This window comes from Panthera tigris, chromosome B3 (genome assembly GCF_018350195.1).
Source record: "Panthera tigris isolate Pti1 chromosome B3, P.tigris_Pti1_mat1.1, whole genome shotgun sequence".
In the NCBI taxonomy this organism is placed as follows: Eukaryota; Metazoa; Chordata; class Mammalia; order Carnivora; family Felidae; genus Panthera; species Panthera tigris.
Genome location: NC_056665.1, coordinates 67887480 through 67912194, shown reverse-complemented (window position 1 = coordinate 67912194; position 24715 = coordinate 67887480). Strand labels below are relative to the sequence as shown.

Below are 24715 nucleotides of genomic sequence, written 5' to 3'. Positions count from 1 at the left end.
ATGTAGAAAGCCCTGGGCTTGTACACAACTCCACACCTGCATTTGGCCTTCTAGACTCCCAGTACTGTGTTGAAGCTTTTCAAAGACCGAAGGAAATCTTATTCCCTCCATTAAGCTTTTTGTTCAGCCTTCTGTTTGCCCCAAGTGCTGTCCTCTACCTCAAGCAGCCACAAAAATAATCAATTGCCTCTAATTGTTTTCAACAAAGCCTTTCACACTGGGCAGCTTCCAGTCAGGTCAAATAAAGATAGCCTTGCAAGTGGGGTCTCCAGGACCTGACAGACAAGTCAAATAATGACAGTTCTCTGGGGATTCAGCTTTGAAAAAACTCCAATCCCATTCTACCCCCTCCAGTGTCTGCTCGACTGCTGGTTTTCACAATAATTGCAGACTCTTGGTTTTTAAGTCTTCTATGAAACTGGAGAGGAAGGATGAGAACAGGGCAAATTACAATATCATAGTGTTCACTGCTCTTACAGAGATTCATCCTTCTTTCTCAAATAAATGTCCCCCAGACTGCCACAGGCCTGAAGTTAATTTTCAAAGTTCTAAAAAGTTGATTCTGGTTATTTTTGCCAGTTTTTCATTGGTTTTTATGGAGGAGAGAATTTTCAGAGCTCCTCACTACATTTTTGCTGATATCCTACCATGTACTTTTTTTTAAATCTAGAATGCATTTCTGTATCCAGTCCATTACCCTGTTCAGATGTTGCCTCTTAGAGGTGGGTGTGGCTTTTCTGAGGACACTGTCTCCTTGGTAATTGCTGCCATCTTTCCCCTCCAAGTCCAAGGAGCCCATAACAAAAAGAGAACTGGCAAAGAGCCTTTAAGTGCTTTGGAGCTAGGGCTCCTGATGATGCCAGCTGCAACCTCAGGGTAATCATAGTCATTAAATGTGAATAATTAAGAGTTGGATCTATTTGCAGAGTGCTGTGTTCCATCCTTAAAAGAATAAACTGATATAAGTTGAGCATATCACAATTTTGCACAGTGTTTAAGGGCACACGTGTTGCAGTGAAACCCTACGAGTTCACTGCCTCCTAGCAGTGTATGTAATGGTATACATACAATATATGAATATTGTGGGGAACAACTCAAAAAGAATTCTTAGCACAGTGTCTGGCCTAAGCACTCCATACGTAGTTTCCGGGGTTTTCATCACCATTGTCAGGGCACCAATACCTAGTAGAAATCCTGTATTGTATGTCCAAGTAGGAAGGGACCTCAGAAATCTACTTCAATTGCATACCCAGGACAAGAACTCACTTTACCTCACATCCCTACTAAGTGACATCTAGCATGTGTTTTCATACTTCCAAGCACAGGGAGTTCACCATCTTAAAGGCAGCTCATTGCATTGATGAATTACTCTCATTATTATCTTCCTTCTAGTGAGCCCCAAATCTTTTTTTCCATTTTTCCCTTGAACACCTCAAAATAAAACCATTATCATTTCTGCATGGCAACTCTTCCATTACTGAAAACAAAGCCCTTTCCAGCTCTTGTTTCTAGCTCTGGGGAAGAGGCTGGTATTTTCCATTGCATACCAACTTTCCCCCCACCTCTAACTGCCATGGCCTGAGGTGTCCTACTGAAATTATAAAAGTCTAGGTGGAAGAATTAAATTTCCTTTGGGATCACAAGAGATCCAATGATCTCCTTTCTACCTTTGTTCCTATGACAAGTGAGCCCCTGTTCACCCTACCCTGTAAACACTACCAGTTAAACACACACACACACACACACACACACACACACACACACACACACAGAAGAGTTTCAATTTATTGGTTGCTCTTTGGGAAAGGTTATATAGAACATAATTGGGATCGAAATCAAAATCTAGTTTCAAATTCATAAAACTTTGCTTTAAACCAAATTAGTTTTTATGAGACCATCCAATCCCCTCTCCTCCTCAAACATAGCAAAGTAATTCAGTCATAGTCCATATAATCCTCTGTTGTTTTTAAAAGATTGAAGCACACACTATACATAATGCAGTTGATATTAAATATCTTGAGAATGACAAATCAATAGAACTACCTCCACTCTTAAGCACTGACTGGTCATTTATACATGTTCTGCACATACATTTTTCATTTTAGATCTTCTCCCTTAAAAGGACGTCTGAACTATTCATTATTATCAGCTATTTGCATACACACATCATTAAGTCTTCCAAAATAACATTTAAAATCTTTCTTAATATTGCTTTAGAAATGTTAACCTTTAAGGAACATTCAATTAAAAAACAAAAACAAAAACACAAAAGCTCAGGTCCTGACTCTGTTGCACATGTTCAGATGTGTCAAGATTTTATTGTTTCCCTCTGACCTGATAAAAAAAACCTCTAACAACATACAATGTGTCAGTTTCATCTTTGCTTAACTCAGAGAAAAGTCAAATAAAGGAGAAAAAAAATGCTTGAAATCACAGTGACCAAAGGATTTGAATTAATAATTACATTAAATAACCATAACTTTTTGTTTAAGTATTCACATTCCACACAGTGGAAATTATCTTTTCCTCCAGATTTTTCACTTGCATTTGTAACTTTGAAGAATTACAATAACAAAAAAAAAAAAAACAAAAAACAACTTACAGACTTGCAGGACGTGTGTTTCTCTCTTTTAATGCCAAGCACAAAGCGTACATCATAAAATTCATATTTGGTGTTTGGCATTATTTGAATAGGAAAGATTGAGATCACAAATATCTTGCCATAAAAAAATATTCTACTATAGTAATGAAAAAAACATATTTCTTCATCGGTGACTCCAATACAATATGTAACAGATATGGCACTTTCAATAAATGTTGGAAGACATACCATACTTTGCTAGTCTTAATATAGGCACAGTCAGAAAAGCAGACATCTCCCTCTTTGGCCAGCACTGTTTTTTTTCAGGGTAGTTATGCTGCTGATTATCCCAGTGAAGTTAATTTTGAGGAAATTCTCTTTACTTAAGCCAAATCCGACTTACATGCAAGACCATGGTACAAGCTACTAAAAGAAAATTGCTGCTGCCAACTTAAGTCATCTCTTTTTAACAAAATTGAATGCTTGTGGCAGAGTTAAAACAACCAGAGAAATTCAGTGTCTGCCGATTCTGAATGTCATTTTTCCTCTGTCGTGTGGTTTTTACATGTTCAGCTCCTTCCCCTTTCTTTTCCTCTCCCCCGCCCTCAAAATTCTGGCTTAGTATTTGTGTGCTTAATTAAATCCATTCTGTGCTTTATTGTTGGAGGATGTGGAAGATAGAAGGATTCAGGGCAGGGGCATACAGTGTATACGAAATGCACAGCCCGTGTGTTCGAACAAATTTGCCTGGTGTGGAATCATCAGTAGTGAGTTTAAAAGTTTCAAAATCAGACCCAATATTTTGAGCGTTCAAGATTAACTTCTGCCTCAAAGTATGGTTCCCGCTTAGTTGTCAGATGGGAGAGTGCTGCACCAAAAAAATAAAATAAAATACAAGAAGCCTCTTTAGTGCAATGCTGGAGCTTCGCTGGGCAAATAAAATGCTGGTCAATGGTTCCCAAATTACACATGACTTGGCTAATGGGGATGAGATGGTACAAGGCAAAACAAGTGTTTGGGGGGTGGGGATGGGTTTACATAGAAAACCTCAGGCTTGAAGAGAACAGGTTAGCCAAATCCAAACCGTAGTTAAGGTCTACCCACCCTGTACTTCGGCCATTAGATAATCCCTACCCAGGTTTAATCAGAGGAGGGGTCTACTAGTATGTTCTGAATGGTTCCAATGTTAGACGAATCCCACCACCAGTAGAGACATGGCTAACGCACCACCCAAATGCTCTTTCTTAATTGGGGTTTCGCATTAGACCCCGAGAAAGCAAAGGAAGAAGAGGAGGACACATCCCTTCTATCTCCTCCCCGGCATTAAATTACTCCTTAGCCAGAGGCAGTCTCCTTTATTTCCTTCTTTTCCTCTGCTCTCCAGCTCAATCTCCTACCAATGGCTAAAACATAAAGACCCAAAATCTACCTCTAGCTAAAATGGAGCAGGCCCTAAACTCTCCCCTCTTAGCTTGGTTCTTCACTGCCAGGTACACTTAGCAGAAGCAGAATCTTTAGAATACAGGGTTGTGGCTCTCAGAAGCATTATACAGAAATAATGGACTGGGAAAGAGGTGATTACCACCAAGCAAAAGGAAAGATACTAAGACCTTCTGCTTATGAGGCGTTTGTTTTCTTCCTATCCCTGCACTGGCAGGGGATGGCGGCGGGGGGAGGGGGGGGCTGGTCTGAGCTCCATCTGCCGTCCACCTGAGAGGGGCGAAGGGGGAGATTTGTCTTGGTTCAGCTCACTCACTTGGTTCTGAAAATAGGAGTGGTCAATATTTATGTTTTAAGTTTGGTGTTGGGTTACAGCCAATTTCAGCAGATCATGGTGATGGCCACAGTCAATGAGGATTTGGCAATTCCATTTCTCCTCCGTTCACTTGGTTTCAGTTAAATAGCAGGGAAAGACTTGCTGAAGCCTGGGGTTGCACTGTGTTCAGGGAGTGGCCTTTCAAGACCCTGCACATCTCCCTGAACTTTACTGTGCCCAACTGGTCCTCCCCCTCAATCCCTCCCTTCTCTCACTCCTATGTCCTTCTTGCCCATGTACACACCAGCCTCTCCGAGTCCGAAGAGTCTTCCCCAAATGAGAAACATTTGCATCTATGGTCAAGTGAGCTCATTTAGAGCCCTTAGCAGATAGGGGATTAGATTGAAACGGTCACTGAGAGCCTAAGAAGGGATGGGCTGTGGAAGGGAAGCATGCACAGGTGGAAACACCTTTGCCGAGTATAATGCAGCACTACAACAGGTCTCTTGCGGTCAGAGTAGCCTCTCCTGTTAACATTCATTCGGGAGGGAGATTCTGGCCCCCAGGGAGGGATGGCACATGTAATACACAGGCAGAACCAGACCACAGCCCTGCCCCTCTTCATGTGCCTTCCCTGGTGTGGGCTTTCTGGGCCATCCCCATGGAAACGGAAAGGCTTACACACTAGGAAGTGCCCTCCTCTGGTGTCTGCAAACACCCACAGACACCCATGCACACTCAAGCACACTAACTACGCACTAGCAGGCTCCTGTCAGAAGGCAGCTGGTGGTTCTTCTTGCCTGTAGGTTTAAAGCCAAGTAAGAATCGGGTGGTTTTAGGTCTGGCTCTGGGCCCGCCTGGGGCTGCATCCCGAGGACAGGCTGGGTGTGCCCAGCTTAATCCAGATCGATGGATATGCATCGACACTGCTTGACTCGAGTGACCCTCTTCTTCTTGGTGGGCGGCTGCAGTTCGGGGCAGTTGAGGGTGACCATCATGGTGGTGAATTTCTTGGGCTTGCAGAAAGAGCAGGACTGAAAGGAGCCCTCCTCCTTCCGGATGTGCCTGGGGATGTAGAAGGAGTTGCACTGGCCATAGCAGAAGCGGTTGATGATGGTGCGGCTGTTGCAGCCCTCCTCGTGGATGGTCTGCTTCAGTGGCTGGGTTTTGCACCAGTCCCGCTTCAGGTATTTGCGCTCAGTCACATGCAGGGCCTCCTGGCTGGACTCCAGCACCTCCTCGCCGGGCATGGCGGTGCCTCGCCCTTGGCCGCGCCCCCGGTTCCTGGAGCCGGGCTGCTGGGGAGACTGAGTCTGCTCTGAGTCATTGTGCTGGGCCTTGTCTGGCGGGGGGATGGCACCCTGGGACCCCTTCTTTTTCCCTTCAGCGGTGGGCAGCAGGGTCCCCAACAGGAGAAGCAGGGCTCCCACAGTGTAGGCCGTGCGGCTCATGCTAGAGGAGGGAGGCACAGAGAGGGGAGACACAACAAACAGACAAGTCAGTTAGAAAATTATTAGCAGCTAACATTTTATCAGGCACTGGTTTTGTTTGTTTTTTGTTTTTTGTTTTGTTTTGCTTTTGAGAGAGAGAGAGAGAAGAGAGCAGGGGAGGGGCAGAGAGAGAGGGAGACACAGAATCCGAAGCAGGCTCCAGGCTCTGAGCTGTTGGCACAGAGCCCGACGCAGGGCTCGAACCCACGAACTGTGAGATGGTGACCCGAGCCAAAGTCGGACACTGAACCGACTGAGCCACCCAGGCGCCCCTTTCAGGCACTTGTTAAACACTTTATGTAAAATACTTCATTTCCTTTTCACAGTATCTCTGTGAATCAGGTACTGTTATTCTCATCACCCACCAGGCCACCAAGCCATGAAGTAGCTTGCCCCAGGTCACCAGTGAATATGCCAAGGTTTGAGCTCAGTCAGGGCCTGCCTCTTCATGGCATGTACTGCCACTGGAATTCCTTCCTGGTTACTGACACCAGTCACATCTGACTTTGTATTATGGTCACTTAATTGTATTCGTTCTTGTACGATACCGAGTGAACTTTGCATCTCTTTGGGCAAACCAATTTTCTATTTTGTTTTATGGCAAGACCAATCAACCTCATTGCCCAGGTTTCCTCTGTCAGGAAAGGCTTCTAGTCTCTTCTCTTGGCCTAGCCTGAGCGCTTCCTGAGTTGCACCTTGTTCAATTGGTTAGATACTTAGGAGATGTTCACTGATACCAGGCATTGCAAGGAGACCCACGAAGGAGACTGGAAAGCACCTGACAGAGAGAGAATAATTAACAGGAAGAACGCTGGATGAAAAGTCAAGACTGAGTTTCAGGTCAAAGTGCTAGGGCAACAACTTGGTGTCTAACCTTGAGAAAAATCACTTTACTTCTCCATAAATGACTTAATTTAAGCACAGGTACAAACACCTCATCTCTCCAGACAGGGTGGCTCACACCAAATTTGATATACAAGTAAAAGCAATTTGAGAACCAACCAAAGATATGGCAGTATTGCAGACAGAACAAATTACCTTATCAGAAAGGTCACATAACTCATAAGACCCCTTGAGCTCTCATTTATTCTCATTTTTAATCTGGCACAGATATTTATTATATCATTCTCTATATCATGATATACACTTTTCTACTTTTAAATGGTGAAATAGGTCATTTATGTGTGTGTTTGTGTAAAACTTAGAATATAGAAAATGGGCACAAGGCAATAGGTCTGTGCAAATATTTACATTAATAAATGCCATACACATGTAGAATAAATGAATGATAGTGAATTTTTGTGGATGGGCCTTAGACATGGGTCATAAAGGGTAATGAACAATGACAAAAAAAATTAAGTAAGTTGGGGAGGCAGAGGGAAAACAGACCAAAAAAAAAAAAAAACACAAAAAACAAAAAACAAAAAACAGGACAGGAAAGCAAGGATGGGGAGAGGAAAAAATGGAATGAGGAATGTAAACCAGAGAAAGGAGGGCTGTTCTAGAGGCAGAGTATTGAGAGCAGGTAGAACGAGGAGGAAGGGGAGGAGCTGAAGCATATTTTTAAAGACAGTGCAAGCATCAGACTATTAAGATTCTCCTGATACGGTGCCTCTCAGAAACCTCAATGTGTAGACACTCATCCAGGGTGCTGTTAAATGCAGATTCTAATTCAGTAAGTCTGCCTTTCTAACAAGCTTTGAGTAGTAAGGCCTATAGCACTCGTAGCTTTGGAACACAGGGTTATTAAAATGTGGAAGGATTTTCTTTTCAAAAAGTACAATTTCAAATTCACAGCCTCTCTCTCAGGTCATCATACCAAATCAGACCTGAATCTTGAGGCTTCCCCTTCCCCCTGCCCCTACGCCCATGATTCTGAACCTAAGGGCATAGCTGTGAAGTACCCATCTCCTTGCTCTATTCTGTATACTGGTGTTAACACATAATAACGCTAAGTGCAATTTAATAGTAACCTTACACTCCCCAAGTAACCTTACAGTTACCCTAAGGAACTATACAAGTTGTATGATTAACTAAAGCAATTACCTTTCAAAGACAAAGACAGTGTGGAATCTACATTCTCTAAGCAATAGTCCCAAGACCATGCATCCCCAAGGATAATGTCAAATTAACATAATTAAACATGAAATTTAAAATATCCTTAAATGGCATCATTTTCCTAACATTAACCTAATACTTTTGGGCAAGTTCAAATTTGGAACAGACAATGTGACATTTAGCTCCTGTTCTTCTGACTGTTGACTCCCTGGCTTTTGTCAGTTTATGTTACAACATCCCTGTTCTTTAAACAGAGCCTTTTTTTTTTTTTTTTTTTTGCCTCAACAACAACAAAAAATTAATTTCCTTGTTTTGTCTTTAAAAAAAATCACTCATGAGAAAAGTCCAGTTATAAAACAGTGTTGATTTTCTCCAGAGACCAGGATAACTTGAGCCATGGCAAATATATTATGAATTTGAGAAGCTTTTACAAGTTTCTGCTATTTATTCAACTGGGGGTCAGGATCTAAACTAAAATTCAGTCTCTGCCCATTTCAAAGAGGAGCACATGAGACAGTCCTTGGCCTACACCCATAGTCTCCCCTCATCCCTACTAAAAATGGCCCCCAGGACAATTCAGCCCTCCTAGGGCAAGACCCTCAGAGCCCAACATCACAGAGGCCAATCCAAACCTGGGAATGTACATTGTCTGCATATGACAGTTCATGTCATAAGGCTACCCCCTGCCCCCTGCCACACACACACACACACATCTGTCCAAAAAATGCAATTTCCTTTCTCCAGACCAACATAGCACTCTTTTTATACTCAACTTTTCCTTCCTGGCATTTTCACGTCTGTCATTAAATGAATACCTAGTCCAAGAGTCATGAGGCCTTATTCATCACCTTATTCTCAGTGCCTGGCACAGAGTAGGTGCTCTTTTGTTAAATGAATGCTTGTTATAGACCACACTGACTTACACAGTCTCTGTTCTTTTCATTTTAAAATGCCTTCACATGTGCCAGTGAGCAGCTGAGCCAAATACGACCTTCTTTATTTCTGACTTGCCGTATAGCAAACTCCCTCTAGCCTTAATATTTGTCTTCCTTTTTCTAGGAAAACTCCAGATACCCACTACTTTTTACCTGGTCCCGTGCAGAATGCTGTGGGTTTTATATTCTAACTGAAGCCACTGTACTCGCTATGGCAGAAACTGACAATGAAGTAAGAGGTAAATTCAAAATCAGTCAACTGTGGCTTTCGGTTTTAATTTGGACAGTCTTCCTGTTCCTTTGGGAGCGTGTGAACCCCATAAGCCAAAGCGGTCTAGAGTGGCAGGCCGTTTTTCTTGGTTTTGGGTTTTTTTTAAGAAAAGTAAATTTTTCTTAAAATAAGATTTATTACGTGTGGAAAATGTTATAGAATGGCTTTTCTTTCTTTTTTTTAAATCCTACTTTTTAAAAGATCTTTAGCACTTACTGTGAGGCTTTAGACTCTTTAAACCTGATAACTAGTTATTTGGAGAAAAGTAAAATCCAACTTCAGGAATTTCAATCAACACAGACCTCAGCTTCAGAAACAGCAGTGCCCTGAAGGACTCTGCATATTCCACATGAGTAAGAGTTAGAAGGATGAGAACTCTAATAGTACTAGGACCAGGGTTCTATCAAGTCATTGTGGCCAATCACCCCACGTCCCCCACGCACACACCCCAGACTGGTCATGATTATGCAGTGAAGGAAAAGGAACTGCTTTGTCTTGCAATCCCAATCATATTACCACCAAATAATTTGCACTTTGTAAATATCACAGACATGGAGGAAATCAAGAAGATGTAAATTTCTTGAGGACAATTCTTTTCCACATCAATACCTAGCAGAGTGCCCCATTATCAAAAATCAATCCAAATGCTAATCAAGATTCAGTTTCCTAGGATCTACCACTCATGCCCAACTGTGAGCTGCAAACATTTTTGGTAATTTGCATTCACAAAATGACCCACTCACATCATTACAGTAAAGCTGCATCTCCTGGTACACAGTGCATCCCGACACCCACAAAGACCTCCCTTTTTTCTCACTGCAGGCAGCATTCTTCTTTATAACCCTGCCTCCACTTCGCCTTAATGCATTTCTGCTTCTCCAACTAGTATTTTCATGATGAACTTTCTCCTACAACTGTTCTCCATCAGCAAGACCCACCCACCCTTACCTTTTTTTTTTTTCCATTACTACTGTCCTCCCCTCCAATCCATCTGTCCCAGAGCACATGATACTCTCAGAGCAGGTCTTCTCTAGCTGATGCTTTCCTTCAGGTTTCCCTTAGAGATCAAGGGAAAACATCTGCACGCAGGATAAGCCATATCAACCACCTCTGTCCTGTGTAGGTCACGGTGATTTATTCCAATCTTCACAAGGCTCTAAGAACACAATCATCTAACTCTAGGGAATCAGAAATAAAAATGCTCTGTGTGACCTGTTTCCAATGGTCTGTGTCTTTAGGAAAGTTTAGGCCAACTTTTGGGCACTCTCCTTGCTGTGTTTCTCATTTTCACTAACCTACCTGCTTATAATCCATTAAATGGAGTCCTGAGTGGGAATTACACTGAGTTCACAATAGTCAGCAATCCAGATGTCTATGCCTGGACATCCGATCAATTCCTCCTGATGAATTCAGTTTTAGAAAAACATTCAACAGGCATGACATCAAATTATTCTCCCAGTAGGAGAAAATAATGAAAGTGACAGCAAATGCAGGCCAGATTTTAGAATAATGTCTTCCTTCTTCTCAGCACTAAATCTTTGAGAAGGGCAAAGGTTATTTTTAATTTGACCTTTAATTTTTAAAAAGACAGCTTTTAGAAGTTAAGTAGAGAATTTTGTAAGCATGCACTGGGTTGATTTTTTTTTTTTTTTCAGACAAGTGAAACCAAGAAGATAGGAGCTACTTGCTGGCGAATTAGTAGAACATAAAGGCTCGTGTTGTATGTGTTGCAAGACCCTAACCACAACCTCTCTATTCAGAAGACCAGCCAAGCTAAGTCAGACTGTGGCCCACATTTCAGGGGACATGAGGGACACCACCAGGTAGTTAAGTACCTCAGGAACTCTCTGCTCATTGGAGGAATTTTTGTTGAAGTGAATGATTATATATAATTTTTGAGGTCAACATGAAACAAGTTAGAGAGTAATCAATGTTCACTGAGGAGCATTACTGAGAGACAGCCGGTTTATAGGTTTTTGATTGTGGTGCAAGATGTGCACTCGTTCCCGTGTGAGTGGGATTTGGGATTTAATTTCAGAACCACCTTGTAATATATCTGGTGCCATATAATGTTACTAACTTCCCCCAATATCATCATTACTAATAAGAGCTATCTATATTTTGAACCCTTAGTACACACGGCCTTGTGCTAAATTCTGACCGTATTTTAGAATTTCTTCTACATAGAAGATGCTCATAGTAGAGCATGAGGTGGATAATATTGTCTTCGTTTCATCAGTTAGGGAATCCAGAAGAGTTAGGAGTCTGTTCAGGGTCACACAGCTACTCAGTTGGAGAGCCAGGGTTTGGCACCAGTCCTACCTAGCCCCCAAACATGTCTTTAACCACTGTTCTATGGGCACTCTGCACAGTATTTAACAAGGGACAGATGGACTTGTTTCTAACACAAGTCAGTATGAAGAATATTGTAAGTCAAATGATTATCTAGTTTGTATCTTCATGTTCACATGCGAAGGAAAAAACTTCTGTTGTCCCAGGAATTACTGTTGTGCTTTGCATTTCTAAGAGCATATGTTAAAACTGAAGAAAATTCCTTGCAGATGTAAGACATGTCTGGTAACACTTGCCTGATCGGTCCTTTCAGTTGGATGCCATAGCGACTTGCCCTACCCACCCTACCCCCACTTCTCTTTACATAAAAGGGCTGGGTTTTCCTATCTGTCCTTCTACTCTAGGACATGCTGCACAACTTTGCTGTTGACAAGCATTTCTTGGTAAAGGGTTCTGTGGCGTAAAATTTCTTAGCCTTCTACCACTTGTAATACATAAACATTAAGATGGAGGGCTTCAGTTTAGAAGACAAGCAGGCAGCGCTCATTCAAAGATGTGGGGACATAGTAGGTTCCTATCTTCTCTTTGTAACCATTCAGATAAAGACTGTGTTAGCCAAGTAGGATTTCCTATGGATCGTGGGTTACCAAAACATTTTCGTTCAAAATGGACTTTTAAGAAAATAGGAAACCTGTGAAATTACAAAGGTTACAAAAGACTTTAATTCCTACAATGACCTGAGGGTTAAACACACACACACACACACACACACACACACACACACACACACACACCCTGTAACTACGTTCTAAAGAATGCTTCAATAATTCGTTAATACTAACAATCGAAGGGTGCAATTTATTCAGTGATAGCCATCAAATCACCTACTGTTGCAGACATGGGTGTACCAGGGAGGAGATGAGACTAGTTTCTTAAGATCTTTCCCTAGTTGCTTTGAAATGTTCATCTCTTCAAGTCTCTCAGCGCCCCCCACCCACCTCCAAAAAAAAAAAAAAAAAAAGAAAAGAAAGAAAGAAAAAGAAAAAATTAGAGAAGAAAAGGAAGGGGTGTGGGGCTGGAAAGCCCAGGGGTGAAAGAAGACTCCTCACCCTGTGATTGGGGTTATCTTAACCTCTTCTCTGCTATTTATTTAACTTGTGTGTACAGCCAGAAGGAAGCCACTCCTCTGGGGTCCCTGGACAGCTTAAATCCCCGTGACCCACTTAACACAATAGATTGTTTTAATCAACTCGTGTCCTGGCACCATCTCGAAGGGGAACATAAACAGACGCGCGCACCGCTCGGATCTGCTTTTTCCAGCAGGAGATCCAATTACCTGCCAGTGGTCGTCTCTCTGCCCTTGTAGCCTTTAAAGAGAGATTTTAACCCCTAACGTCTAAAAGAGCTGGGATTCAAAGTCGACAGAGGAGGAGAAGGCGACAGCCGGATTCTACCCTGGGACCCATTCAGACCAGCTCTGGGAGCGCGGGAAAGGCTTCACTGCAAAAAATTGGTCACCTCCTGTCTGCCCCCTGCCTCGCCCAGGGACCGTGGCCAGGGCCCGCCGCGGGGAAACACCAGGCTGGGGCGCTCCCAAGGTGCAGCCGGGACCCGAAGACAATGCCAAGCCAGAGCGGTGGCGCTTCCCGTTCTCCAAACCTTAAGTCTACAAACAGCACTGGCCGGCGAGGTGACAGTACCTCTGCCCCTCCGCCCCGGGTCTTGCAAGGGAGTCAGCAAGACGGCGACAGGGAACGGGGAGCACCTGGACATCTGAGCCGCCAGTCCCGCATCGTCCGTGGCTAACGAGACGCAGCGGGGCGAGGCGGGGCACTCTAGAACACAAATTAAGGGGAACGGGACCCTGCGGGTTAGCTCTGCCCGGCTCCTGGACATTCGCGGTTCAGCCAAGGGGCGCGCAAGGCGCGGAGAAGCCTAGAAGAGGGCACCGAGCGCCCACGCGTGCGTGGCCAGCAAGTGGATGTGTGTGGTGTGTGCGGTATGAGCACCGCGGGCTCTCTGTACTCCGCGTCCCGGATCGCGCACGGCACTGAAGCTGACCCGTTACCCAACGCTCGGGTTTCCGCCGCGGCGGAACTTGGCGGAACTCTACCCTTGCCTGAGTCTCCATCTCACCTTGAGGATGCGCCCATGGACGCACGGCTGGATTCTTCGGATCCTCCAGCCCACCGCAGGCTCACTCCCGGCACTCGGACGGGAGCCCCCAAACGTCCCCGAGCCCCAGCGCCCGCCTCAGACACAGGGCACCCTCTTAGTGCGGCTCGCCCCTTCGTCTGCGGCCAAGCAGCAGGTCCCCATCGCTCCCCACCACTCCCGCCCACTACCCCTCCGCTCCCGCGATGCGCCCACCCGGACTCCGCGCCTTCGAGGTGCGGGCACGGCTGGCAGGCGCACCAGGAGCGCGTTAGCGGGGCTCGGGGAGGTGGAAATGGGATGCGGGGCCGTAGCTCTCGCTGTTGTCGTCCTCCTTCCCAGCCTCACCCTGAGGACCTTGCAAGGTGAGGTCACGGCAGCCACGACTTTGGCAGGAAGGACCCCAGTTTTTCGGCATTATTCACCCTAGGTACCGGGGCCTCGGTCTGCGCGCGCGGAGGGCTACCGCGCGTCTGCACCGAGCTGGACGCGGGAGTCTCTTGCAGGGGACCCCTCTGCACGCCTCCCCCCATACACACACACATCTCACATACACAAACTCACACTCACACCCTGACGGGCACCTTCGCACTCACCTGTCAGTGCGGCGGGTCTTTCGGGCCTGCCCTCTCGACGCGGGGCGCGGTGTGCGGCCGCGGCCCGAGCCGCCCCGGCTTGGCGCGGGGTCAGCCGGACAGAGAGTAGGACTCTCGCTGCACACTTGGTCGCCCGGTCCGCGGAAGGCGCACCGAGTGCGGGGCATCGCGCAGTCTCCCGTTTAAATGCCGGCGGCCGTGCGCGGCGCCCAGGGCCGCGCCTCTCCATTGGCCAGGCGCCGCCGCCACCGCCGGACCCGCTATCCGCCCCCTTTCCCGGTACTGCCCCCGCCCCCCGCACCCCTCCTGCCTCCCCGCGGGGTCCCCTCTCCGCCTGCCTCGCCTCTTTGTCTGCTCCCCCCGCCCGGGCCGGCTGGGAGAGGTCACCCCAGGGAACCGCGCCTGGAATGCACAGCAAATCACATTTTCCGCTCCCGTTGGAGGGGGAAGCGCGGGAGGAAATCCCCCCGGCTCCCGGCCCCTCAGTCCTCCTCCGACCCAGGCCTGGGCTTTTCCTCTCTCCAGTCCCGCTTCGCCTGCATCGGCCCCGCAACGCGCTCGGTCGCAGAGGCTGCCCCGGGAAGAGCAAGATCTCCGTGGGACCTCGACAGATTAGGCGATTCTTTCCCCGTGGCGGGAGCGGGACCGCAGGATGCTCTGATTGAGCGGTCGCAGCGGCTCCGGCGCGGCTCGGCCCGAGGCCCCCAACTTCGAGGGCGCTGACCCCCGCGCCCCCGTTAACCCCGGCGGGCTCGCCGGCCGCCGGCAGGAGCCTGTGTCTCCAAACGACACCCTCCTCTCCTCACCCGCCGCGGGTTCTTTCAGCTCAGATGCTGCCGGCCTCGGCCGAGAGTGTACAGAAGGGAGTAACGGAGGGGAGAATAAACCGAAAAGGACCCTCAGAAGTCAAGGTTTCCATTTCCAAGCCATCTTTAAAAGGGAGAGAACAATAGCTACGAGAGAGGAGGTTTTCTGTGGCCCGTTCAAGATGAATAAATCAGGAAAATAAAACGTCAGACGAGGAAATAAACTTCCCGGAGATTTAAGACAAAAACCTACGTTTGTGAAAAACCGATGTCACATTCTGTATTTATTACTGAGAACCCAAATGGATAGTGGCGAACACACTAAGCGCGTAAATATTTTTCGAAAGATGAGCGAACACTTTCATTTTTTCTTTTAGCTTGAAAATTGGTTCCTCAAAGAAGCCGTAAATTCTGTATGTCGAAGTTGCAGCCCGTGCAAAAATCAACCCGTCTGCAAGTTCTGCAGACCGGCTCCATCAGCCAGGTCAGATGATGACTTTGGGAAAAAAAAAAGAAAATAGTTACAGAAGAAAATTTGAAGGTGCCTGTAGACACTAAAACAAAATAAACAAAACAGTGAAACCCAGCAAAAGGTACTTATGAAACATGTGTGATTTAAGCCCTTGGCTAAGAAAACAAAACAAAACCCTAGAATAGCATGATTTTTATCTCTTTAGGCAGTCCCTTGTGGGGAGGGGGCAAGAAACACTGAACACCTACTAGATACTCTTACGAACTGGAAATTAGTTTTTCCAAGTACATGAAACAAGAAGGTGGTCTGCATTAAATCAATACCTGGAGAATCTTTACAGTCCCAAAGTTTTGTTTGTACAATTGCAGTTTCTACCCACACACTCAGTGCTGCACTTTAAATGTTGCCAATAATTTTTTGTTAAATCATCCCATGAGCCTTAGTTTGTAGCTGCTTGCTGAATGAGAACATTCAGCGGGGCTTGAAGATTTATCCTGGTGGGGTGGGCTGTAGGAGATATAGGTGGTCAGGAATACACAAAATGCTCAGGCAATTAACAGTCTGGCCAAAGGCCACCACCAGTCTGTAGAGGCCAATTGTTCTCTCTGGGTGTAAACTATTCCCCCAAGGAAAAGGGAGCATATTTTACAAATGCATTAGCTCCTTCTAATTTAAAATCAATGTTTCAGTCATTTTTTTTTTTCAGTACTCCTATAAACTGCCCCAAATCAAAATACATAGGCAGAACTTACCTTCTGAATTGGAAGTCATTGTTCTGGAGCCCTGACACTGGTTTTATACATCTCAAAGTATCTCTGTGACTGTTTCTATCTCTGTCTAGTAAATGCTGTTGATATCACTATGCCCCCTTCTCCAGAGGCTTCTCAGACCACAGTCTCTACAACAGAAACACTGCCACCCTACCCCACTATTCCACGTTAACTCCTCTCTCCCTGCCACTACAATGCAGGCTTCATGAGAGTGGGGACTTTTGTCTAGAGTGGTCACTCTGATTACACCGAGCTCACAGAACACAAAGTGTCTAAGACAGACTTGGGATTTAACAAATAGTTGTGAGCTGGGGATGTTCAGCGCATGCCCACTAACTAGGATTAGCAACTGAGCAGAATGCTGAGGATATATAACCATCATGAATATAGTAAACATGGGCCTTCACCTCACAGAGTTTATAGTCAAGCGTATTTGTAAATATTTACACAGATATCCAAGCCTTTGGCCTCATATTTGTGTTTCCACAGCTCTCAACCAGTCATTGCAAACCATTATCCAATCAGGGGGCAGGCATAAGAGTAAAAACTCTTCAGACCTCTTTAACCATAATTACATAATTGAAACCTGTTCTTAGTAAGAGGGGGAAAAATTAGAAGGACTCCATTAGTCAAAGTTAAAATTTTAAATCTGAGCTAAAAATAGTGTTCACCAAATGATAAATGTCACTTACAGAAACTGCTTTCAAATTACCGTGAGGCTGTTTTGAGAAGTCTAGATCCTGCTCAGGTACTGGTTTATTAAAGGAGAATCTATTACTCTTGTTTTCTCTTGTTGGATGTATAGCATGTGTTTGTCTCCATCTAACTCCCAAGATGTTAAGAGGGGGTTACTCTTCAGATTTGGGGAAGAACCTCGAAGGCCTTTGTAGGAGAGCTTTTGCTCAAATCTCGATTTTCAACTAATTGCAGACACTGTGTATGGCATCTTGCATTGGATTAAAGAAAACAAAAAGCCCTCACCCATTTGGAACTGACCTTGTATGCCCTTCCTACAGAAAAAAAAAAAAAAAATGTGATGATTAACTTGACAATGGTTAAAGAAAAGATGTTTGCAATGGTCACATAACAGCTAGATGATTCATATCCAGAATGGATTTCTCTTATAAGTTAATAAGAAAAAACTCTACAAATAACCCAGTAGGAGTTGGCAAAGCACATGACTGGGCACTTCACAAAAGAAGAAACTTAATGGCCCATAAACATGAAAAAGCACTAGATTATACTAGTAAATTGGGGAAATGCAAACAATAAGAAGATGACCTTGCTTAGCTAGCAGATTGGCAAAGATTTAAGTCTGCCAATAACCAGTGTTGAAAAAGGTATGGAGGGGTGCTTGGGTGGCTCAGTCCGTTAAGCGCTGCTCAGGTCATGATCTCAGGGTTCCTGGGTTGGAGCCCCGCATGGGGCTCTGTGCTGACAGCTCAGAGCCCAGAGCCTGCTTAGGTTTCTGTATCTCCCTCTCTTGCCGCCCCTCCCCACCCCCTGCTCATACTCTTGTCTCTCTCTCTCAAAAGTAAATAAACATAAAAAAAGAATAAGGTATGGAGAAGCAGCCACTTAAATGCACTGGCAGTGAGAGTATAAATTGGTACAACCATCTCAGAGAGTAATTTGTCAACATGTGGTAAAGTGAAGCATGCCTCTAGCATACCACTCAGCCACTCTGTTTCTAGGTAAACACCTTACAAGAACTTGAATGCATTTATGAGGACTAGAATTGTGTGAGCACTTCTATCGCAGTATCATCTGTAACAATCTTCGCATCCATCAACAGAAGTAGGAGAAGGCATAATAAACTATTTTATTCATATAAAAAAATACTATACAGCCACTTAAAAGAATGGACTAGATTTCTATATTCCAACACAGAGCTCAAAAACATAGTGATGTCTCAGGAGGAGGAAAGCAAGTTTCAAAATGCTATAAGCAGTTTGACACCCTGTGTATATTTTATAATAAACACAAGACAATAGTATGAATTGTTCATGAAAACACATTTATTCATGGAACTGAACGAAAAGTGGATTGGAAACCAGACTTTGATGGTGCCTACCAGAGTGGAGTCAGAGAGGAGGTTGAATTGGCGATGGAAGGCACAGGAGATTCCAACTTTAAAATGTTTATAAATTTCATTCTAAAAAATCTTGAAACTAATATAACAAAATGTGTACAGTTTTCATTTCCGGGTGATGAGTACACGGATATTTGTCAGATTACTTTTTTTGCATTTTAGACATTTTTAAAATTTCCCCAAATTAAAAAGAATCCGCCTCTCTATTATGATTTCAAGAGTAATTTTTATCCTTATTTGGACACTGAAGATTTTTCCCTCCTTTGTGTCCTCTGTAACCAGCTCCAATCAAGGGAAGCGTGCTTTCAGAACCCATACAAGCCCTTACTGGTGTTTATATGTCTGCTGATCTGTCTCAGCTCAGGATGGGTCCCAGGTTATTCACCTTGCTCTGTGAACATAAGTGGTAAAACCTTGACCAGTTTCCTGTATCTGAACAATGCACATACATGTGAAAATTCTGAACAGCGCTGCCAAGTATAAGCACATGAAAGAATAAATAAATCATGCAGACCATTTTAATACAATCGAGACCTACTTCCATACAAGTATTTGTTATCCACACTGCATGTGCAGTGCAGTATAAAAAACACAAAAACATAAAAGTATGTTTTGGTCCTTCACATCAATATGGAGGCCGAACAGAAAACTCACTGAACTTGGAAGCAGAAAAATCAGAATGAATTTCTGACTCCTCCTCCTAAGAACTGAGTGCCCCTGGGTTAGATATTTAAACCCTCTGAGCCTAACTAAATTCAATCATCTGTGTTATAGGAATGGTAATACCTAACTCTGGGTGGATGATGGAATTAAGTAAAATAAGATCCATGAAAGTGCCAGACACGTAACAGACGCTTAATAAAAAGGAGTGACTGCGTGGATACTAGAATGTAATTGGGGGCCAAAACAAAGACAATGAAAATGTAATATCAGCACGGGCCATGCCTTACAGTATCTTTATATTCACAGTGCAATGGATGCCACACAATAGGTGGTTGATAAAGTTACTAAATGAGTATCTGCATAGGGGAAAGGAAGGAAGTAACAAAGGCAGGAGAGGGAAAGGAAGAGAGAGGAAGAAGGACTGTGGGAAAGAAAGGAAAGGAGGGAGGGAGGAAGAAAAGAGAGGGTAGGAGAAAAGAGGAGAGGGAAGGGGAGGAGAGGGAGAGAGGAGGGAAGGGGAGGAGGAAGAGGGGAGGGAGAGGGGAGGGGAGGAGAGGGTGAAGGAGGGGAAAGGCAGGGGAGGGGAGGGGAGGGAAGGAAGGAAGGGAAGGGAAGGAGTGATACCCTTCCAGTAAATGGCAGAACAACTTCTATTTTTGGTAAAACCGGCAAATGATATAAATACCCCAGAGAGGGGTACAGGCAGAACAGCAAGCCCTTCTGGCTCTCTTTTGACTTCATCATGAGAATCACTTTAACCAAAAGCTAGAGTTCTCAGAATGTTTTGACTGCAATGGCAGAACCTCAGAAAGAGACCAGAAGATGCCTGAACGCATAGCAAGAGAGGCTGAAACTCCCTTGCTGAAGGCTACTGCAGAGACTTGGGAATGCAACAAGATATACAGGCAGACAGAAATGGATTTCTCACCAACAATTCACATACCCTGTGCCCAAATATAACGGAAACTGCTGGGAATGAGGTTCCCACCTTCATCTATTTGTTTTGAGCTCTTTGATGCGACTTCACTCTTAGAAAAAAAAAATTGGATGGGACTTTAATCAGTTGTTGATTCTCTGTTTTTCCTTAGTGCTTGTACGCCTGTGGTTCTTCATTTTCTGAATCTTTTTAGGTACACTTTCCAAGAAAAGCCTATTCTGGGGCAATTTTAAAATTTCCCGTGCCTTGGAGAGGATCTGTTGGAAGTGCTTATTGAACTGAGGTTCTTTGGGTCTTACCCCCCACTGTCTTTGGCAGCCCTGCTCCTGCTTTTATTTTGGGGCTGCTTCTACTCATTTCCAGCTTTTAATCCCTTGAGATCTCTGCTGTTTACTAACAGCTGTGTTGAAGATTTACCTTTTCACTTTTTGTCCTTTTTTAAGGCATGGAAGCTTACGTGTGGTTTTGCTCTTGCCATAACTGTCCTAATAAATCACTTGTCCTGCATTATATCCTTTAAAAGGTGTTATAACATTGTAAATATCTTATTAACTCATCCTAGAAAACTTGGAAAACAAAGAAAATTAAAATCTCCTGTAATCCCACAACCCCTAAATAACCGCTGCTTACCATATACAATATACATGTGTATGGTACATAAATAGATTTTCTTCCAGCTATGTACAGTATGTGTGTGTGTGTGTGTGTCTTAAAGTTGGCTTTTATTAACTACTTAAAATGTACTAAACACTAAGCTTTACATACTCTAATTTATTTCTTTCCTTAAATTTTTTTTAATGTTTATTTATTTTTGAGAGAGCGAGAGGGAGAGACATAGTGTAAGCGGGGCAGGGGCAGAGAGAGAGGGAGACACAGAATCCAAAGCAGGCTCCAGGCTCCGAGCTGTCAGCAGAGCAAGATGAGGGGCTTGAACTCATGAACTGTGAGATCATGACCTGAGCCGGAATCTGACACTCAACCCACTGAGCTACCCAGACACCCCATACATACTCTGATTTAATCCTCATACCAGACCTATGAGATTGCTATTACTGTTTGCTCTTTTTAAAGGTGAGGAAACTGATGTCCGGAGAAGTTGTGTAGCCGTTTGAAGGGCACACAACAGTACAAGGCAGAAGAGGAATTCATGGCCAGCGGATATCTATGCCGCCTTCACTTACCTTCTACATTGAACATGACGTAGAGTCTTCATTGCACACTGTGTTAGAACTGATATTCAAACACCATGATTACTCCACAAAAAAGCACACAAAATGCCAAGTGTTTTTGAGTAATTCAATAGCTGATGTTGTCAAGATATTTGATCGTGTAAAGTACAAACATACATATACAAAATATGAGTTTGGACTCTACATGACTTTATTTGTAAAGAATTCTGAACACGTGGCCATGGGAAACTCAGACATGGCCTGTCTTCTTGGGTTTTTGTACAAACACTTATTTCCATTTTTATTGTTATTAGTGGCACTATAAGTATATTTTTAAAAATTAGGAGCTCGGGGCGCCTGGGTGGCTCAGTCGGTTAAGCGTCCGACTTCGGCTCAGGTCACGATCTCACAGTCTGTGAGTTCGAGCCCCGCGTCGGGCTCTGGGCTGATGGCTCAGAGCCTGGAGCCTGCTTCTGATCCTGTGTCTCCCTCTCTCTCTGCCCCTCCCCCATTCATGCTCTGTCTCTCTCTGTCTCAAAAATAAATAAAAATGTTAAAAAAAAATTAAAAAAAAAATTAGGAGCTCATAAATAAGTTCAGTATTTTGGAGTCTGCTCAGGGCAGAGAAGCAGGAAACTCAAGGTAAAAAGTAAACTCGAGGCCTGTCTTCCCTTCTAAAGATTGACATGAGCTCATATGCCCATTTGCACTTACTTACCTCACAAAGGGTCCAAATGTAAATCTTTTTAAAATCTTGGTTTCTTCCTTACTCCTTCATTTTCTGGCATAAAAAGTTTGGATCATCTGCTATATAATTCCTCATTCCTTTTTTTTTTTTTTCCAGTTTATTTTTTTTCTTTTTTTTTCAATATATGAAATTTATTGTCAAATTTGTTTCCATACAACACCCAGTGCTCATCCCGAAAGGTGCCCTCCTCAGTACCCATCACCCACCCTCCCCTCCCTCCCACCCCTCCTCATTCCTTTTTAAAAGAAAGACAAAAAATGTAAACCGTGGGCTCTTCACTGCTCACGTCAGAGCAATACAGGAGTGCTTAATATAAACTAACCATTTGTCTATTAATGTTTGTAAAGAACTTCACAGACGTACGGCATTTGGGACACACTCTCTAGAGAAATGTGCCTTTGAAAGAGGAACAGAGAAGGAAGAATCCAAAGGTAAGAGAAATTCCCTTATACTCATATCCAGAATGTGAACGGAAATCTCCAGGGTGAGCCCTGAGATGCATTTCCCCCTATGTTGAAGGCCCTTTCCAGAGACTGGGTAGCCTTGTCTGTAATGTTTGTTTCTATACTGTATGTTACTTGCCTATGTGGCAAGAAGGAACAATAAAAAGGACAAACTTTGGACTGGTCAAAAAAGCAGTGTGTCCCCAGATACTGGCTTCCAGATGATCTCCCAGGAGTCACTCACACGCAGTGCGGCTTTCCTGATGAGTGGTCACCCCACCAGTCTGAGTGGTGAGAGGATCTGAGGATCTCTCAGGGGCATACATACATCTTTCTGCCCACAAGCCCACCATGTTGTAAGGAAGTGCAGGGCTGAGCACAGGACAGGCTCTTAAAAACTGTAAAGCATGATGGTTCTTAGTCACAGTGTCAAAGAGCCAAAGAAAAAAATCTTCCTGAAAATAAATCATAACCATTCTTACAGCAGCTACTTGGCTCACCAAAGCAATCCGTGAACGTCTGTGGACGGATTAGGATGTACTTTCCCTAGACAAATCTCTGTGGCCACATCTCAGCACCAGCAACCTCAAAAAGCCCGTCTAGCCAAAATTTCAGGATGTTAGCCTGAGCTCCTTGATATGTCTCCAGTATTCCTTGAAGGGAAGAAAGGGAGGAGAGAAGGAAGGCAGGGGAGGGAAGGAAGAAGGGAAGGGAAGGAAGCAAATCCTTTCAAATAAGAAAGACAAATCATTTCAGAAATCAGCAGCTTCTCTCAATAGGTACCTAAGCTTTAGCTCTGTCATCCTAAGCATCTATTTTGATAGCACTTATTACTATGTGAGCTCTGTGCTATCAACCTAGGGGAAAGAATTTTGCCACCAGGGAGAATTTCTTTTTTTTTTTATGAAGAAGAATTTCCGAGTGAGAGTTTGCTTTTGATGTAAATATTTGATACAGGTACAAAGTTGCACAAATACAGCAAAAGATGTCGAAGGAACTGGAGGCTGAGCGATCAGTATCCTCTCAGCCTCACTCTCTGCAAATCCAACACTTGAGCCAAACAGACTGTTTCCTGAGCACAGACCCCAGATTCCCACCCCCACGCCTTTGCTCTGCCTGCTCTCTCCACTTGGGATATCCTGTCCCCTCTCTTCCTGTTGAATCCCTCCTCTTACTTCAAGACCCTTCGGGATTTTCGCTGATTCTTGTCTTATTTTTGCTTTATTTTAGTTACATGTGTAGTTGACATTTCTTCTTCACTGAAGGTGGACTGTGTGAGCTCTGGTACCATTTTTTTCCTCATCCTTGAGCTCACAGTAGGTCTAGTACAGCGTCCTGCACAGACAAGATGCTCACTTGGTAGGTGTTTGTGAAACTGGAAGCGGGGATTTTAAAGTAAAGGAGGCTGAGTTGAATCATAATGGAAGCGCTCCAAATCTCCTATTTCCCCTTCAGGCTTCTGTTTATCCTATCACCTATGGGAGCTGCCTCCGAAGGACCAAGTGCTAGAGCCCATCCACGACGTGGCTGCTGGTGTTGGCAGTTCAGTTACTTCCGTCTGTCTCCTCCCTTCACTGCTGCCCTCCCAGGCTGGGTCACTGTCATTTATCATCTGGATGGCTGCAGTGGCCTCTTCGCTGCTCTCTTCAGTCCCACTGATGCTGGCACACAGCTGCTGGACTAAACTTTTTTCTTTATTTACTTTGAGAGAGAGAGAGAGAGAGAGAGAGCGAGCGCATGAGCAGGGGTGGGGCAGAGAGAGGGAGAGATAGAGAATCCCAAGCAGGCTCATAGTTCGTGGGGCTCAGACTCAGGAACTGAGAGATCACAACCTGAACCAACACCAAGAGTCGGACCTCTGAGCCGACTGAGCCCCCCAGGCGCCCCTGGTCTAAACTTATTAAATCACTTACGAGATGATGCCCTTCCCTTGCCTAAAACCCTTTCTCCCTAGCTCTTACAAAACTTTGAAATGATTCGGTTTTTTAGTTGGCTTTGTGTTCGTCTGTATACCCCACATGCCTGCGAGTTCTGTGGGGCCAGAGCCATGTCTTTCTGGGGTACTGTCCCCCTGGCCTCTAGCACTGGACTTGGAATATAGCAGATGTTCACAGACATTTGTTGGGTGAATAGATAAACATGCAGAATTGTTATTCTCCTTCATGTTATCAGCCTTGCTCTATCTCCCACTTTCCTTGTCCCTGCTTCTTATGTCCACACTTGGGCTAGAACTCACTCGGAAAATGACTAGGATGGGGCCCTGGATCTGAGTCTTCCAGCAGAACTGCTGTCTTTAGTTCTGTTGTGGAATCAGAGAACACATCCCTGTGCTCTGTGTGTGTAAGGAACAGCCAGCAGTAAGGATATAGACTTGCTCTTGGAACTTCCACCATATCCCTAGCAACTTCTCTTGTAAAACCAATCATGAGACCACATTCTGAAGACCCCAGAGAGGTGAGGAAGCTTCACGGCCAAATAAGAT

General features: G+C 44.5%; 1 protein-coding gene and 1 long non-coding RNA gene across 8 annotated transcripts in view; one reads left to right on the top strand and one right to left on the bottom strand.

Annotated features, from left to right (window-relative positions):
- Positions 1-24715, top strand: part of LOC102956744 — a 53961-nt gene that overhangs the window by 3796 nt on the left and 25450 nt on the right. For 6 of the 7 annotated variants that reach the window (XR_006218694.1, XR_006218696.1, XR_006218697.1 and 3 more), the window contains exons 3-5: positions 8945-9059; positions 10747-10914; positions 22138-22221. This is a non-coding gene — a long non-coding RNA (uncharacterized LOC102956744). Of the gene's footprint in view, positions 1-8944; positions 9060-10746; positions 10915-22137; positions 22222-23463; positions 23593-23688; positions 23776-24715 lie in introns of all 7 variants that reach the window. The other variant, XR_006218695.1, reaches the window with a different exon arrangement.
- Positions 1798-14274, bottom strand: GREM1 (gremlin 1, DAN family BMP antagonist). Its single transcript, XM_007097616.3, has 2 exons — positions 14134-14274; positions 1798-5789 (listed from the first exon to the last, which is right to left on the bottom strand). Exon 2 carries the CDS (start codon positions 5786-5788, stop codon positions 5234-5236), a length of 555 nt encoding a protein of 184 aa, XP_007097678.1. The 5' UTR covers position 5789; positions 14134-14274; the 3' UTR covers positions 1798-5233.

Coding starts and splice junctions, on each gene's coding strand:
- GREM1 (XM_007097616.3), bottom strand. CDS start 5,788: ATGAGCCGCACGGCCTACACTGTGGGAGCCCTGCTTCTCCTGTTGGGG.